We start from the raw sequence: 14,695 nt of genomic DNA, 5'->3' as shown, positions 1-14,695 counted from the left end.
ACTGAAAACGAGGCCTTTCAGTCATCTTGCCCATGTGGTATGATTTGCATGTCTCAAGTGATTCAAAATCAAGCGAGTCCAAACGATCCATCTGTATGGAGTTTCTTCATGCATATCTACCAATAGACATGGTTCGCATGTCTCAATCTTATCAAAAATGAGTGAGTCCAAAGATCCATCAACATGGAGCTTCTTCATGCGTTTTATACTAATATGACTCAAATGGCAGTGCCACAAGTATGTGGTACTATCATTACTATCTTATATCTTTTGGCATGAACATGTGTATCACTACGATCGAGATTCAATAAACCATTCATTTTAGGTGCAAGAGCATTGAAGGTATTATTCAAATAGACAGAGTAACCATTATTCTCCTTAAATGAATAACCGTATTGCGATAAACATAATCCAATCATGTCTATGCTCAATGCAAACACCAAATACCAATTATTTAGGTTTAACACCAATCTCGATGGTAGAGGGAGCATGCGACGCTTGATCACATCAACCTTGGAAACACTTCCAACACATATCGTCATCTCACCTTCAGCTAGTCTCCATTTATTCCGTAGCCTTTTATTTCGAGTTACCAACACTTAGCAACCGAACCGGTATCTAATACCCTGGTGCTACTAGGAGTACTAGTAAAGTACACATTAATATAATGTATATCCAATATACTTCTTTCGACCTTGCCTGCCTTCTCATCTACCAAGTATCTAGGGTAGTTCTGCTTCAGTGACCGTTCCCCTCATTACAGAAGCACTTAGTCTCGGGTTTGGGTTCAACCTTGGGTTTCTTCACTAGAGCAGCAACTGATTTGTTGTTTCATGAAGTATCCCTTCTTTCCCTTGCTCTTCTTGAAACTAGTGGTTTTACTAACCATCAACAATTGATGCTCCTACTTGATTTCTACTTTCGCGGTGTCAAACATCGCGAGTTGCTCAAGGATCATCATGTCTATCCCTGATATGTTATAGTTCATCACGAAGCTCTAATAGCTTGGTGGCAGTGACTATGGAGAACCATCACTATCTCATCTGGAAGATTAACTCCCACTCGATTCAAGCGATTGTAGTACTCAGACAATCTGAGCACATGCTCAACGATTGAGCTTTTCTCCCTTAGTTTGCAGGCTTAAGAAACTTGTCAGAGGTCTCATACCTCTTGACGTGGGCACTAGTCTGAAATCCCAATTTCAGTCTTTGGAACATCTCATATGTTCTGCGACGTTTCAAAAACGTCTTTGGCGCCTCAATTCTAAACTGTTAGCATTACGCACTGAACTATCACGTAGTCATCAAAACATGTATGTCAGATGTTCGCAACATCCACAGACGACGCTCGAGGTTCAGCACACCGAGCGGTGCATTAAGGACATAAGCCTTCTGCGCAGCAATGAGGATAATCCTCAGTTTACGGACCCAGTCCGCATAATTTCTACTATCAACTTTCAACTAAATTTTCTCTAGGAACATATCTTAAATAGTAGAACCAAAGCGTAAGCTATGACATAATTTGCAAAGACCTTTTGACTATGTTCATGATAATTAAGTTCATCTGATTATTTAATGAACTCCCACTTAGATAGACATCCATCTAGTCATCTAAGTGATACATGATCCGAATCGACTAGACCGTGTCCGATCATCACGTGAGACGGACTAATCATCAACGGTGAACATCTCCAAGTTGATCGTATCTACTATACGACTCATGTTCGAACTTTCGGTCTCTTGTGTTCCGAGGCCATGTCTGTACATGCTAGGCTCGTCAAGTCAACCTAAGTGTTTCACATGTGTAAATCTGGCTTACAGCCGTTGTATGCGAATGTTAGAATCTATCACACCCGATCATCACATGGTGCTTCGAAACAACGAACCTTCGCAACGGTGCATAGTTAGGGGGGGACACGTCTCTTGAAATTTTAGTGAGGGATCATCTTATTTATGCTACCGTCGTTCTAAGCAAATAAGATGTAAACATGACAAACATCACATGCAAATCATAAAGTGACATGATATGGCCAATATCATCTTGCGCCTTTTGATCTCCATCTTCGAGGCACGGCATGATCACCTTCGTCACCGGCATGACACCATGATCTCCATCATCGTGTCTTCATGAAGTTGTCTCGCCAACTATTACTTCTACTACTATGGCTAACGGTTAGCAATAAAGTAAAGTAATTACATGGCGATTTTCATTGACACACAGGTCATACAATAAATTAAGACAACTCCTATGGCTCCTGCCGGTTGTCATACTCATCGACATGCAAGTCGTGATTCCTATTACAAGAACATGATCAGTCTCATACATCACATATATATAATTCATCACATCCTTTTGGCCATATCACATCACATAGCATACCCTGCAAAAACAAGTTAGACGTCCTCTAATTGTTGTTGCATGTTTTACGTGGCTGCTATGGGTTTCTAGCAAGAACGTTTCTTACCTACGCAAAAGCCACAATGGTGATATGCCAATTTCTATTTACCCTTCATAAGGACCCTCTTCATCGAATCCGATCCGACTAAAGTGGGAGAGACAGACACCCGCTAGCCACCTTATGCATCAAGTGCATGTTAGTCGGTGGAACCTGTCTCACGTAAGAGTACGTGTAAGGTCGGTCCGGGCCGCTTCATCCCACAATGCCGCCGAATCAAGATAAGACTAGTAACGACAAGCAAATTGAATAAATCATCGCCCACAACTACTTTGTGTTCTACTCGTGCATGGAATCTACGCATAGACCTAGCTCATGATGCCACTGTTGGGGAACGTAGCAATAATTCAAAATTTTCCTACGTTTCACCAAGATCAATCTAGGAGATGCTAGCAATGAGAGAGAGGGAGTGCATCTTCATACCCTTGAAGATCGCTAAGCGGAAGCGTTACAACGCGGGTGATGGAGTCGTACTCGCGGCGATTCAAATCGCGGAAGATCCGATCTAGCGCCGAACGGACGGCGCCTCCGCGTTCAACACACGTACAGCCCGGGGACGTCTCCTCCTTCTTGATCCAGCAAGGGGAGAGGAGAAGTTGAGGGAGAACTCCAGCAGCACGACGGCATGGTGGCAATGGAGCTCGTGGTTCTCCGGCAGAGCTTCGCTAAGCACTACGGAGGAGGAGGAGATGTATGAGGAGGAAAGGGCTGCGCCAAGGGAAGGGTGTGGCTGCCCTCCCACCCCCTCACTATATATAGGGGGAAGGGGAGAGGGGGCCGGCCCCTCTAGATGGATCTAGAGGAGGAGGCGGCGGCCAGGGGAAACCCAAGATGGGTTTGGGCGCCCCCACCCCCTAGGAAACTTGCCCCCCAAGCCGGGAGGGGCGGCTGCCCTAGGGGTGGCGCCCCCACCTCTCCTCGTTACGTGAGAGGGGTTGGGAGGGGCGCACAGCCCCTTAGTGGGCTGGTTTGCCCCTTCTCCTTGGCCCATAAGGCCCGCCAACGCTTGTCGGGGCCTCCGAAACCCCTTTCGGACATGCTGGTCATAGTCTGGTACCCCCGGAACACTTCCGGACTCCAATACCCTTCGTCCAATATACCGATCTTCACCTCCGGACCCTTACGGAGCTCCTCGTCATGTCCGGGATCTCATCTGGGACTCCGAAAAACCTTCGGTAACCACATACTATTTCCCATAACAACTCCAGCGTCACCGAACCTTAAGTGTGTAGACCCTACGGGTTCGGGAACCATGCAGACATGACCGAGACACCTCTCCGGCCAATAACCAATAGCGGGATCTGGATACCCATATTGGCTCCCACATGTTCCACGATGATCTCATCGGATGAACCACGATGTCGGGGATTCAATCAATCCCGTATACAATTCCCTTTGTCCATCGTTATGTTACTTGCCCGAGATTCGATCGTCGGTATCCCAATACCTCGTTCAATCTCGTTACCGACAAGTCTCTTTACTCGTTCCGTAACGCATGATCCCGTGGCTAACTCATTAGTCACACTGAGCTCATTATGATGATGCATTACCGAGTGGGCCCAGAGATACCTCTCCGTCATACGGAGTGACAAATCCCAGTATCGATTCGTGCCAACCCAACAGACACTTTCAGAGATACCTGTAGTGCACCTTTATAGCCACCCAGTTACGTTGTGACGTTTGGTACACCCAAAGCATTCCTACGGTATCCGGGAGTTGCGCAATCTCATGGTCTAAGGAAATGATACTTGACATTAGAAAAGCTCTAGCAAACGAACTACACGATCTTGTGCTATGCTTAGGATTGGGTCTTGTCCATCACATCATTCTCCTAATGATGTGATCCCGTTATCAATGACATCCAATGTCCATGGTCAGGAAACCATAACCATCTATTGATCAACGAGCTAGTCAACTAGAGGCTTACTAGGGACATGTTGTGGTCTATGTATTCACACATGTATTACGGTTTCCAGTTAATACAATTATAGCATGAACAATAGACAATTATCATGAACAAGGAAATACAATAATAACCATTTTATTATTGCCTCTAGGGCATATTTCCAACAGCTTGTGCCACAAACCACATTACCACTTCCTTTGAAAAGTGTGCATACAATAGTGTAGGTCCTTGTGAGTCTTGCGAGTATGGTTGTGTACTCACCTTGCTTAATTTACTCTTTTCCTTGGATTGCCGTCAATCTAGCCGACAATGATTCAGGAAGGAGGTTTGATGATGGACGACGTTAGCTGGTTATCCCACAAACAACAGTCTGGGCAGGGATATGGACGCCTTTGCTTTTATTTGAGCCTTCGTAAAGCATTTGCATTGTTTTCCTGTGTAAGGTGTAATTCACTTCCGTTGTATAAGGTCTATCTTGGTTAAAAGACCCTTGTTGTATTCACTCATTGTATGAGTTGTATATGCATACGTTGTTGCATACTATTTTGTTTTCTATGTTGTGATACCGACTATTGTTTAACAAGGCGGACACATCTTGACGTGTTTGTTGGGTGAAGCTTTAGCACCTTAAGATCATCATGATGTGGAGGCTAGTGGAATTGGTAGATTTGCATAGTGATGATCTCAGAGTGTTACATGTTGGTCTTTGTCCCCTGAAGAGTTAGTTGCTTAGGAAAAGCTCTCTACCCTTTTCCTGCCTCTTTTGGGAATGTGGGGCATGATATCCTGGCCTCATACGGCTTCTAGCAAGTTCTTGATTGAAACTTTATACCCGAGGCTTATTATGGCTCATCGATGCATGTGCGATGCTTTTGCAACTGGCAACCAACCACACACTTTAATGCGTCAAGCTGTACACGGTGGTGCAGCTCCATCGACGGTAGCACGCAACTAATTGAGCTCCATGTGGCAATTTTTTAATTACACCATGGTAGTTCTATTGAAGGTCCCATGGTAATTTAACTATTTAGACCATGATAATTTTTTGTATGTGGCATGGCAATTTCATTATTTAGAACATGGCAATTTATGTAGTTAGACCATGGCAATTTTATTTTTTACATCATGATGATTTATTAATTAGAAAATGCTATTTTCCAGTTACACCATGGCAATTTGATTAATTAGATAATGGAATTTTTTGAATTAGACTTTCTGGCAAATTTTCATGCCTTTTACAACTTCTTTTTACCTTTGGACCATGGCCAATTTATTGCATTTATCTAGATAAAAAAATCACTTTATTTGCTGTATAAGACATGGATCTTTTTTGATAGGTTTGTAAGCGTCACATAGCAAATTAGGTGGTTTTTACTTTTTTGAAGAAAAAACCCTTTTGTCAAAATTGCAAAAAATTATCCTTTGTCACATGGAAAATTTATATCATGTTTTGTTTTCTAAACATGGCAAGTTTGCTTTTATGAAATGTTCACAAGGCAACTTTATAATTTTTTTAAACTTGTCACATGGGAAATTTTATACATTTTCATAATGTCCACATGGCCAAAAAAATCATTTTTAGATATCAAAAATTTGCTTACATTGGTGTATAAGACATGCAATAAGAGTCACATAACAAATTTAGTTTTTGTAACTTTAAATCAACATAACAATTTGTTTTTCATTTTTTATCTAAGTGCCTTTTTTGGGATTGAAACTTGTATCGTGGCAATTCTAGATGTGACAATTCACATGAAAAATTCACAATTTATACTATGGCAATTTTATTAGTTATACCATGGTAGTTTTATTGTAGATAGCATGGAAAATTCATAATTTTTGCACATGGCATTACACACATGGTCGCTTCTAGGATCATTTTTGTATTACGCACATGGCAAATTTAATTGCATACCTGTAGCAAATTACTTTGCTGGACCATGGCTAGTTTTACATCCATGATAAATTTAATTCCAAAAAATGGAAAATTCCATTATTGTACCATGCCAATTTTTGGTTAGCCATGCTTGGCAAATGTACATTAAATCATGCCAAGTCTAGATTTTGCTGAAGAATATATATTTTTTGCCAAAGAATATTTGTATGTAGACATTCATGGCAAATCTATGAATTTGCCAAAGAATTCTTTGTCATAAGAACTTGTAATATTGTCCAAGAATATATAAATTTGCAAAATCTATGAATTTTTAAACTTTTCACATGGCAAAATCTATGAATTTTTAAACTTGTCACCTGGGAAAAACATTAAATGTGTCTACATGGAATTTCTTTTAAACTTGCCTGGCCTGGAGCTAGCCTGGATCTGCCTAGAAATTGTTTCGTTCGTATCCTGGATGGTTGAGTGCTCACCTGGCCTGGACAGCCAACCAACATCATTAGCCTGCCAAGCAACGGCCAGGCGTCCGAGACAGGAAGCCTGGGAGTCCCAAAATGCGGCCTGGGATACTTAATTACTAATTAAGAAAAAGAGACCAAAAACCATGTGCACTGCAGCACGGGACCCCAACCCCACGCTGATACCAGCTGATAAGACATCACCCAAGGCAACCAACCAAACGAACTTGCTCCAGGCTGCCTCACTAGGCAAAAAAAAAACCACCACCTACTCAGGCACCAAATTTGTCCAGACACAAAGCCGTAGACGTGAACCAAACTAGCTCTATATCTCACTTATAGCAAGTCTTCCCTCGGTCCCACAGTTGTGGCCCGACCCATTCACGATGCAAGAAAAACGGACGCGCAAGAATTGAAGTTGGGATCTCATGGTTACAGTGCAACACTGCTAGCCACTGGGCCACCATCCGGTCCATGTTGAATTACTATGTCGCTACCATGTTAAATAAAGAGAAAAGAGCCGGTTTACCAATGGTTTCCTGTTTTTTTCTTGTTTTTTACCGGTTTTTGTTCAGTTATTTTCTCTGTTTTTACTAGTATTTTTTATTTCATTTGTTTTCTTTAGTTTTCTTTGATTCTTTTTGTTTTTTCACTATCTTTGTTCTTCGGTTTTGTTTGTTTTTATTCTCATTTTTCACTGGTTTACTTTTTTTCGGGTTTTCATTGTTTTTCTATACACATCTTTGGTATATATCTAATACATTTTGCTAGTACATGTTTAATATTTTTCAAATACAAGAATAACAATTATTGAAAACATGGTCAACATTTTTTCTATATGCATTTAACTTTTTTTAAATGTTTGACTAACATTTTTCAAATATCAGATTAACATTTTTTGAATACATGGTCAACATTTTTCCTATACATGTTTTACATTTTTGTTTTCAAATTCTTGATTAAAAAATTTCAAATACAAGATTTATAGTTTTCAATACATTGTCAATATTTTTTATACACATTTAACATTTTTTGATTGCTTGATTAACATTTTTGAAATACTAGGTTAACAATTTTCGAATACATTGTCAACATTGTTGTATATACATATTTAACACTTTTTCAAATGCTTGATTAACATTTTTCATATACAAGTTTAACATTTTTTAATACATGGTCAACATTTTTCTATACACATTTAACATTTTTTAAATGCTTGATAAACATGTTGCAAATATAAGTTTAACATTTTTTGAATACATTAACATTTTTCTATAAATACTGAAAAAATTAAATGCTTGGTTTAATTTTTTTTAGATACGTGATCAACTTCTTTCACGCACGTTATATATTTTTTGTATACGTGGAAACATTTTCTCTATGTACATTTAATATTTTTCAAATGCTTGGTTAACATTTATTTTTAAAATGTTCTATGTAAAATGTTTTTTGTAATATATTTATGTAGAAAATCGTTTGCTTGGCCTGCGCCCCAAGCTGACAATCGGCAGGTATTGGCGTCCTAAAGTCGGGCTCAAGGCCTTCTCTCTAAAAAGAAATTTTAGGCCACATTGCGCTGATCAGTTGGATGGAAATATTTCCCCAAACCAGCACACACAAAGCTCCAGCAGGTGGTACAAAGCAACGGGATGCCGCCGGAGATTCCTTCAGTCCGGAGGTATTTTTATTGCCAATCGGACGCGTGAGGCAAAGCGTCCTAATATTTTTATAGTTGTCAGGGGTTTGTTAGGCTGCGCGTGTTAGGTGTGTTGTGTTTGCCAAAGCGCTAGTATATCTGCTCTATATAGGCACGCGTCCCTGCTATCCATACGTACGCTTCCCAACCATCTCCACATAGCGAGCCGCCGTTTGCCGAAGCACATCGCCGGTGATGGACTCTGCGCCTACGGTGGCGGTGCACGTCCTTGTGTTCCCTTGGCCACGGCAGGGACTCATCAACCCCATGCTCCACCTCGCCACGGCCCTCCTCGACGCCGGCGTCCACGTCACCTTCCTCCACACCGAGCACAACCTCTGCCGCATTGCGAGGGCGCCTCCGCCGCGCCTACGTTTGCTGTCGATCCCCGATGGCCTCCCCGACGACCACCCCCGCCACTACATGGAGCTGATGGAGTCCATGTGCACGACCGGCAGCGCCGCGTACCGTGCCCTGCTCTTGTCGTCGCTTCTGCCCGCCCACGATGTGCCGCCGGTGACATGCGTTGTCGCCGATGGCACCATGCCGTTCGCCACCGACATCGCCGAGGAACTCGGCATCCCGGCGCTTGCCTTCTGCACATTCAGCGCGTGCAGCTCCCTGGCGTTCATGTCCATGCCCAAGGTCTTCGAGCTCGGCGAGAACCCCTTCCCTGCGGACGACCCAGTGTGTGGCGTTTTGGGGATGGAGGGCATCCTCCGGCGACGAGATCTTCCTCGTGGTCCTGGACTCTGCTCCACTGAGCAATCAGGCGGCGGAGATCCCATGATACTCAAGATTGGCGAGGGCGTCTCTCATAGCTGCAAGGCGCGTGCGCTGATAATCAACACCGCCGCGTCGATGGAGCGGCCAGCGCTCGCCCACATCGCGTCGCGCACACGCGACGTCTTCGCGGTAGGTCCACTCCACGCCAGCTCGAGGTCCGCCACTCTTTTTCCAAAACATGGAAATTTTGAAAAAAAATCCATTTTATGCTCACATGGCAACTCTTATATATATACCTCCGGACTGAAGGAATCTCCGGCAGCATCCTGCTACTTTGTACCATCTGCTGGAGCTTTGTGGGTGCTGGTTTGGGGAAATATTTCCATCCAACTGATTGGCGTGCATGTGGCCTAATTTTTCTAGAGAGAAGGCCTTGAGCCTGACTTTTAGGACGCTAATACCTGGCGATCGTCTGCTAGGGACGCCAATATATATTCAATCCTAGCCACAACAAATAAATTGAACATTGCATCGCATTTTATCTTGCTATTTTTTGTCAATCCTAACCATGTCAGTTTAGCACGTTTTTTGCCAATAATAAATCTTTTCCTCAAATCAACAATGCAAACAACAGTTTCAATGCATTTTAAGTCATACATATTGCCTTCACACACACACACACACACACACACACACACACACACACAATATCCGTGATTCAAGTAGTATTTTATCCACATTTTGCCATGATCCTTTTTTTGCCACAACTTAAATTCAGCGATGATAAAAGCATGGCCATTGTGTGTAGTTTTCCTTTCCTTTTTATTTTCCCCATGATTTGTGTGTATTTTTTTGCGATGATGTATATATATACACTTGCCATGGGGATATAGGTAAGTTCATAAAAAATAAATTCTCTAATGTTTTATGGCACCTTCTATGTATAGTGCATGGCAGCTTTATATAAGATCATGGCACAATTTATTACCTAGATCATGATAATTTTATTTTAAATGGCATGGCAATTTCATTATTTAGCCCATGGATTTTTTTTTCAATTACACCATGGTAGTTCTTGTTGGAGAACGTAGCAGAAATTCAAAATTTTCTACGCATCACCAAGATCAATCTATGGAGTAATCTAGCAACGAGGGGAAGGGGAGTGCATCTACATACCATTGTAGATCGCGATGCGGAAGCGTTGCAAGAACGCGGATGAGGGAGTCGTACTCGTAGCGATTCAGATCGCGGTTGATTCCGATCTGAGCACCGAAGAACGGTGCCTCCGCGTTCAACACACGTGCAGCCCGGTGACGTCTCCCACGCCTTGATCCAGCAAGGAGAGAGGGAGAGGTTGGGGAAGACTCCATCCAGCAGTAGCACGACGGCGTGATGGTGATGGAGGAGCGTGGCAATCCCGCAGGGCTTCGCCAAGCACCGCGGGAGAGGAGGAGGAGGGAGAGGGGTAGGGCTGCGCCGAAAGAGAGACGTTCTCATGTCTTGGGCAGCCCCAAACCTCAACTATATATAGGGGGGAAGGGGGTGCGCCCCCTCTAGGGTTTCCCACCCCAAGGGGTGGCGGCCAGCCCTAGATCCCATCTAGGGGGGCGGCCAAGGGGAGGAGAGGGGGGGGGGGGCGCCACTAGGGGTGGGCCTTAAGGCCCATCTGGACCTAGGGTTTGCCCCCTCCCACTCTCCCATGCGCCTTGGGCCTTGGTGGGAGGGCGCACCAGCCCACCTGGGGCTGGTCCCCTCCCACACTTGGCCCACGCAGCCTTCTGGGGCTGGTGGCCCCACTTGATGGACCCTCCGGGTCCCTCCCGGTGGTCCCGGTACATTACCGATATCACCCGAAACTTTTCCGGTGACCAAAACAGGACTTCCCATATATAAATCTTTACCTCCGGACCATTTCGGAACTCCTCGTGACGTCCGGGATCTCATCCGGGACTTCGAACAACATTCGGTAACCATGTACATACTTTCCCTATAACCCTAGCGTCATCGAACCTTAAGTGTGTAGACCCTACGAGTTCGGGAACCATGCAGACATGACCGAGACGTTCTCCGGTCAATAACCAACAGCGGGATCTGGATACCCATGTTGGCTCCCACATGTTCCACGATGATCTCATCGGATGAACCACGATGTCGGGGATTCAATCAATCCCGTATGCAATTCCCTTTGTCTATCGATATGTTACTTGCCCGAGATTCGATCGTCGGTATCCCTATACCTTGTTCAATCTCGTTACCGGCAAGTCTCTTTACTCGTTCCGTAACTCACATCATCCCGTGATCAAATCCTTGGTCACATTGTGCACATTATGATGATGTCCTACCGAGTGGGCCCAGAGATACCTCTCCGTTTACACGGAGTGACAAATCCCAGTCTCGATTCGTGCCAACCCAACAGACACTTTCGGAGATACCTGTAGTGCACCTTTATAGCCACCCAGTTACGTTGTGACGTTTGGTACACCCAAAGCATTCCTACGGTATCCGGGAGTTGCACAATCTCATGGTCTAAGGAAATGATACTTGACATTAGAAAAGCTCTGAGCAAACGAACTACACGATCTTGTGCTAGGCTTAGGATTGGGTCTTGTCCATCACATCATTCTCCCAATGATGTGATCCCGTTATCAACGACATCCAATGTCCATGGTCAGGAAACCGTAACCATCTATTGATCAACGAGCTAGTCAACTAGAGGCTTACTAGGGACATGGTGTTGTCTATGTATCCACACATGTATCTGAGTTTCCTATCAATACAATTCTAGCATGGATAATAAACGATTATCGTGAACAAGGAAATATAATAATAACCAATTTATCATTGCCTCTAGGGCATATTTCCAACAGTTCTATTGAAGGTACCATGGTAATTTAATTATTTTGACCATGATAACTTTTTGTATGTAGCATGGCAATTTCATTATTTAGAACATGGCAATTTATTCAGTTAGACCATGGCAATTTTGTTTTTTACATCATGCTGATTTTATTAATTAGACAATGATATTTTTTCAATTACACAATGGCAATTTGATTAATTAGATCATGGAATTTTTTAATTAGACTTTTTTTGGCAATTTTCGTGCCTTTTACAACTTTTTTCGCCTTTAGACCATGGCCAATTTATTGGACTTATCTAGATAAAAAAATTGCATTATTTGATGTATAAGACATGGCAAATATTTGATATGTTTGTAAGTGTCACATAGCAAATTAGGTGCTTTTTACTATTTTCGAAGAGAAGTTCCTTTTGTAAAAAATTGCCAAATTTTCTCCTTTGTCACATGGAAAATTCATATCATGTTATGTTTTCCAAAGATGGCAAGTTAATTTTTAGAAATGTTCAGAAGGCAATTTTATGAATTTTTTAAACTTGTCACATGGGAAATTTTATGCATTTTCATAATATCCTCATGGCCAAACATATCAATTTTAGATAGCAAAACTTCGCTTACATTGGTGTATAAGGCATGTCAATAAGAGCCACATAACAAAATTTGTTTTTGTTAAGTTTAAATCTACTTAACAATTTTCTTTTTATTTCTTTTGTATCATATCGCTTTTTTGTAAGTGCCTTTTTTGGGATTGAAACTTGTCTCGTGGCAATTCTAGATGTGACAATTGACATGGAAAATTCACAATTTATAATATGGAAATTTTATTAGTTATACCATGGTAGTTTTATTGTACATAGCATGGAAAATTCATAATTTTGGCATATGGCATTACACACACATTCGCTTCTAGGATCAGGTTTGTATTACGCACGTGGCAAATTTAATTTCAAAGCTATAGCAAATTACTTTGCTGGACCATGGCTAGTTTTACATCCATGATAAATTTAATTCCAAAAAATGGCAAATTCCATGGTTGTACCATGCCAATTTTTTGATAGCCATGCTTGGCAAATGTACATTAAATCATGCCAAGTCTAGGTTTTTCCCAAGAATATATATTTTTTGCCAAAGAATATTTGTATGTAGACATTCATGGCAAATCTATGAATTTGCCAAATAATTCTTTGTCACAAGAATTTGTAATATTGTCGAAGAATATATAAATTTGCAAAATCTATGAATTTTTAAACTTGTCACATGGCAAAATCTATGAATTTTTAAACTTATCACTTGGGGAAAAAAATAAACTGTGTCTACATGGAATTTCTTTTAAACTTGTCTACATGAAAAATAAATGAATTTATATATTCACGGCAAATGTATGAATTTGCCAGAGAATTATAGTCACATGAATTAAAACATGCAAATTTGTATATGTCTTTATTGAAATTGATACAATATTTTTATGCTCTATAACATGGCAAAGTTGTTTTGTATAAGATGGTAAATTTTTAATACTGTTTTATTTTTACCTATATCATGAAAAAATTAACGCTTTTTTATTTTTGTATACAAAGGTAATGGTGATTGAGCTTGGAGACGTTGAAAACCTATCCGACAAAAATATTGTCTATTGTATTTCTTACAACAAACCAAAAAGTTCGTTTGGAGGCTACGGGCTAGTTTGGTTCACGTTCTGGGAGTGTCACGCCTGGCATGGAGCTAGCCTGGAACCTGTCTGTAAATTGTTTGGTTCGTATCCTGGATGGTTGAGTTCTTGCGTGGCCTGGACATCCAACCAACGTCATTAGCCTGCCAGGCAACGGCTAGGCGTCCGTGGCAGGAAGCCTGGGAGTTAGAAAATGCAGCATGGGATACTTAATTGCTAATTAAGAGAAGAGACCAAAGACCATGTGCACTGCAGAGGGGACCCCAACCCCATGCTGACACCAGCTGATAAGACATCACCCCAGGCAACCAACCAAACAAACTAGCTCCAAGCTGCCTCACCAGGCAAAAAAATACCACCTACTTAGGCTCACGCTAGGCACAAAGCCGTGGAGGTGAACCAAACTAGCTCTATATCTCGCTTATAGCAAGTCTTCCTTCGGTCTCACATGAAGGTATATAGTTGCGGCCCAACCCAGTCATGCTATAAGAAATAGACTATAGAGAAAAAGGGACACGCGAGAATGAAAATTGGGATCTCACGGTTGTAGCGTAGCACTGCTAGCCATTGGGCCACCATCCGTTTCATGTTGAATTACTAGGTCGCTACCATGTTAAATAAAGAGAAAGAGCTGGTTTACCACTAGTTTTCTAGGTATTTTTTCTTGTTTTTCATCGTTTTTTCTTCGGTTATGTTATCTGCTTTTACTAGTATTTTTATTTCACTTGTTTTTCTTTAGTCTTCTTTGTTTATTTTTGGTTTTTCACTAGATTTTTTCTTCATTTTTTTCTCGTTTTTCATTGGTTTATTTTTTTTGGGTTTTCATTGTTTTTCTATACACATTTTTGGTATATACTAATACATTTTGCTAGTACATTTTTAATATTTTTCAAATACAAGATTAATATTTATTGAATACATGGTCAACATTTTTTGTATCTACATATAACTTTTTAAAATGTTTGACTAACATTTTTCAAATATCAGATTAACATCTTTTGAATACATGGTCAACATTTTTCCTATACACA

At 41.6% G+C, this 14,695-nt stretch overlaps 1 protein-coding gene across 1 annotated transcript; it reads left to right on the top strand.

Moving 5' to 3' along the window:
• Positions 1 to 8,266: 8,266 nt before the first annotated feature.
• On the top strand, positions 8,267 to 9,552 carry LOC109734336 (myricetin 3-O-rhamnoside 1,2-glucosyltransferase UGT709G2-like). Its single transcript, XM_073507408.1, has one exon. It carries the CDS (start codon positions 8,608 to 8,610, stop codon positions 9,550 to 9,552), a length of 945 nt encoding a protein of 314 aa, XP_073363509.1. The 5' UTR covers positions 8,267 to 8,607.
• The last annotated feature ends 5,143 nt before the right edge of the window (positions 9,553 to 14,695 follow it).

This window comes from Aegilops tauschii, chromosome 2 (genome assembly GCF_002575655.3).
Source record: "Aegilops tauschii subsp. strangulata cultivar AL8/78 chromosome 2, Aet v6.0, whole genome shotgun sequence".
Taxonomy (NCBI): Eukaryota; Viridiplantae; Streptophyta; class Magnoliopsida; order Poales; family Poaceae; genus Aegilops; species Aegilops tauschii.
The sequence above is the reverse complement of the archived record's forward strand: the minus strand, read 5'-3'. Positions and strand labels throughout refer to the sequence as shown.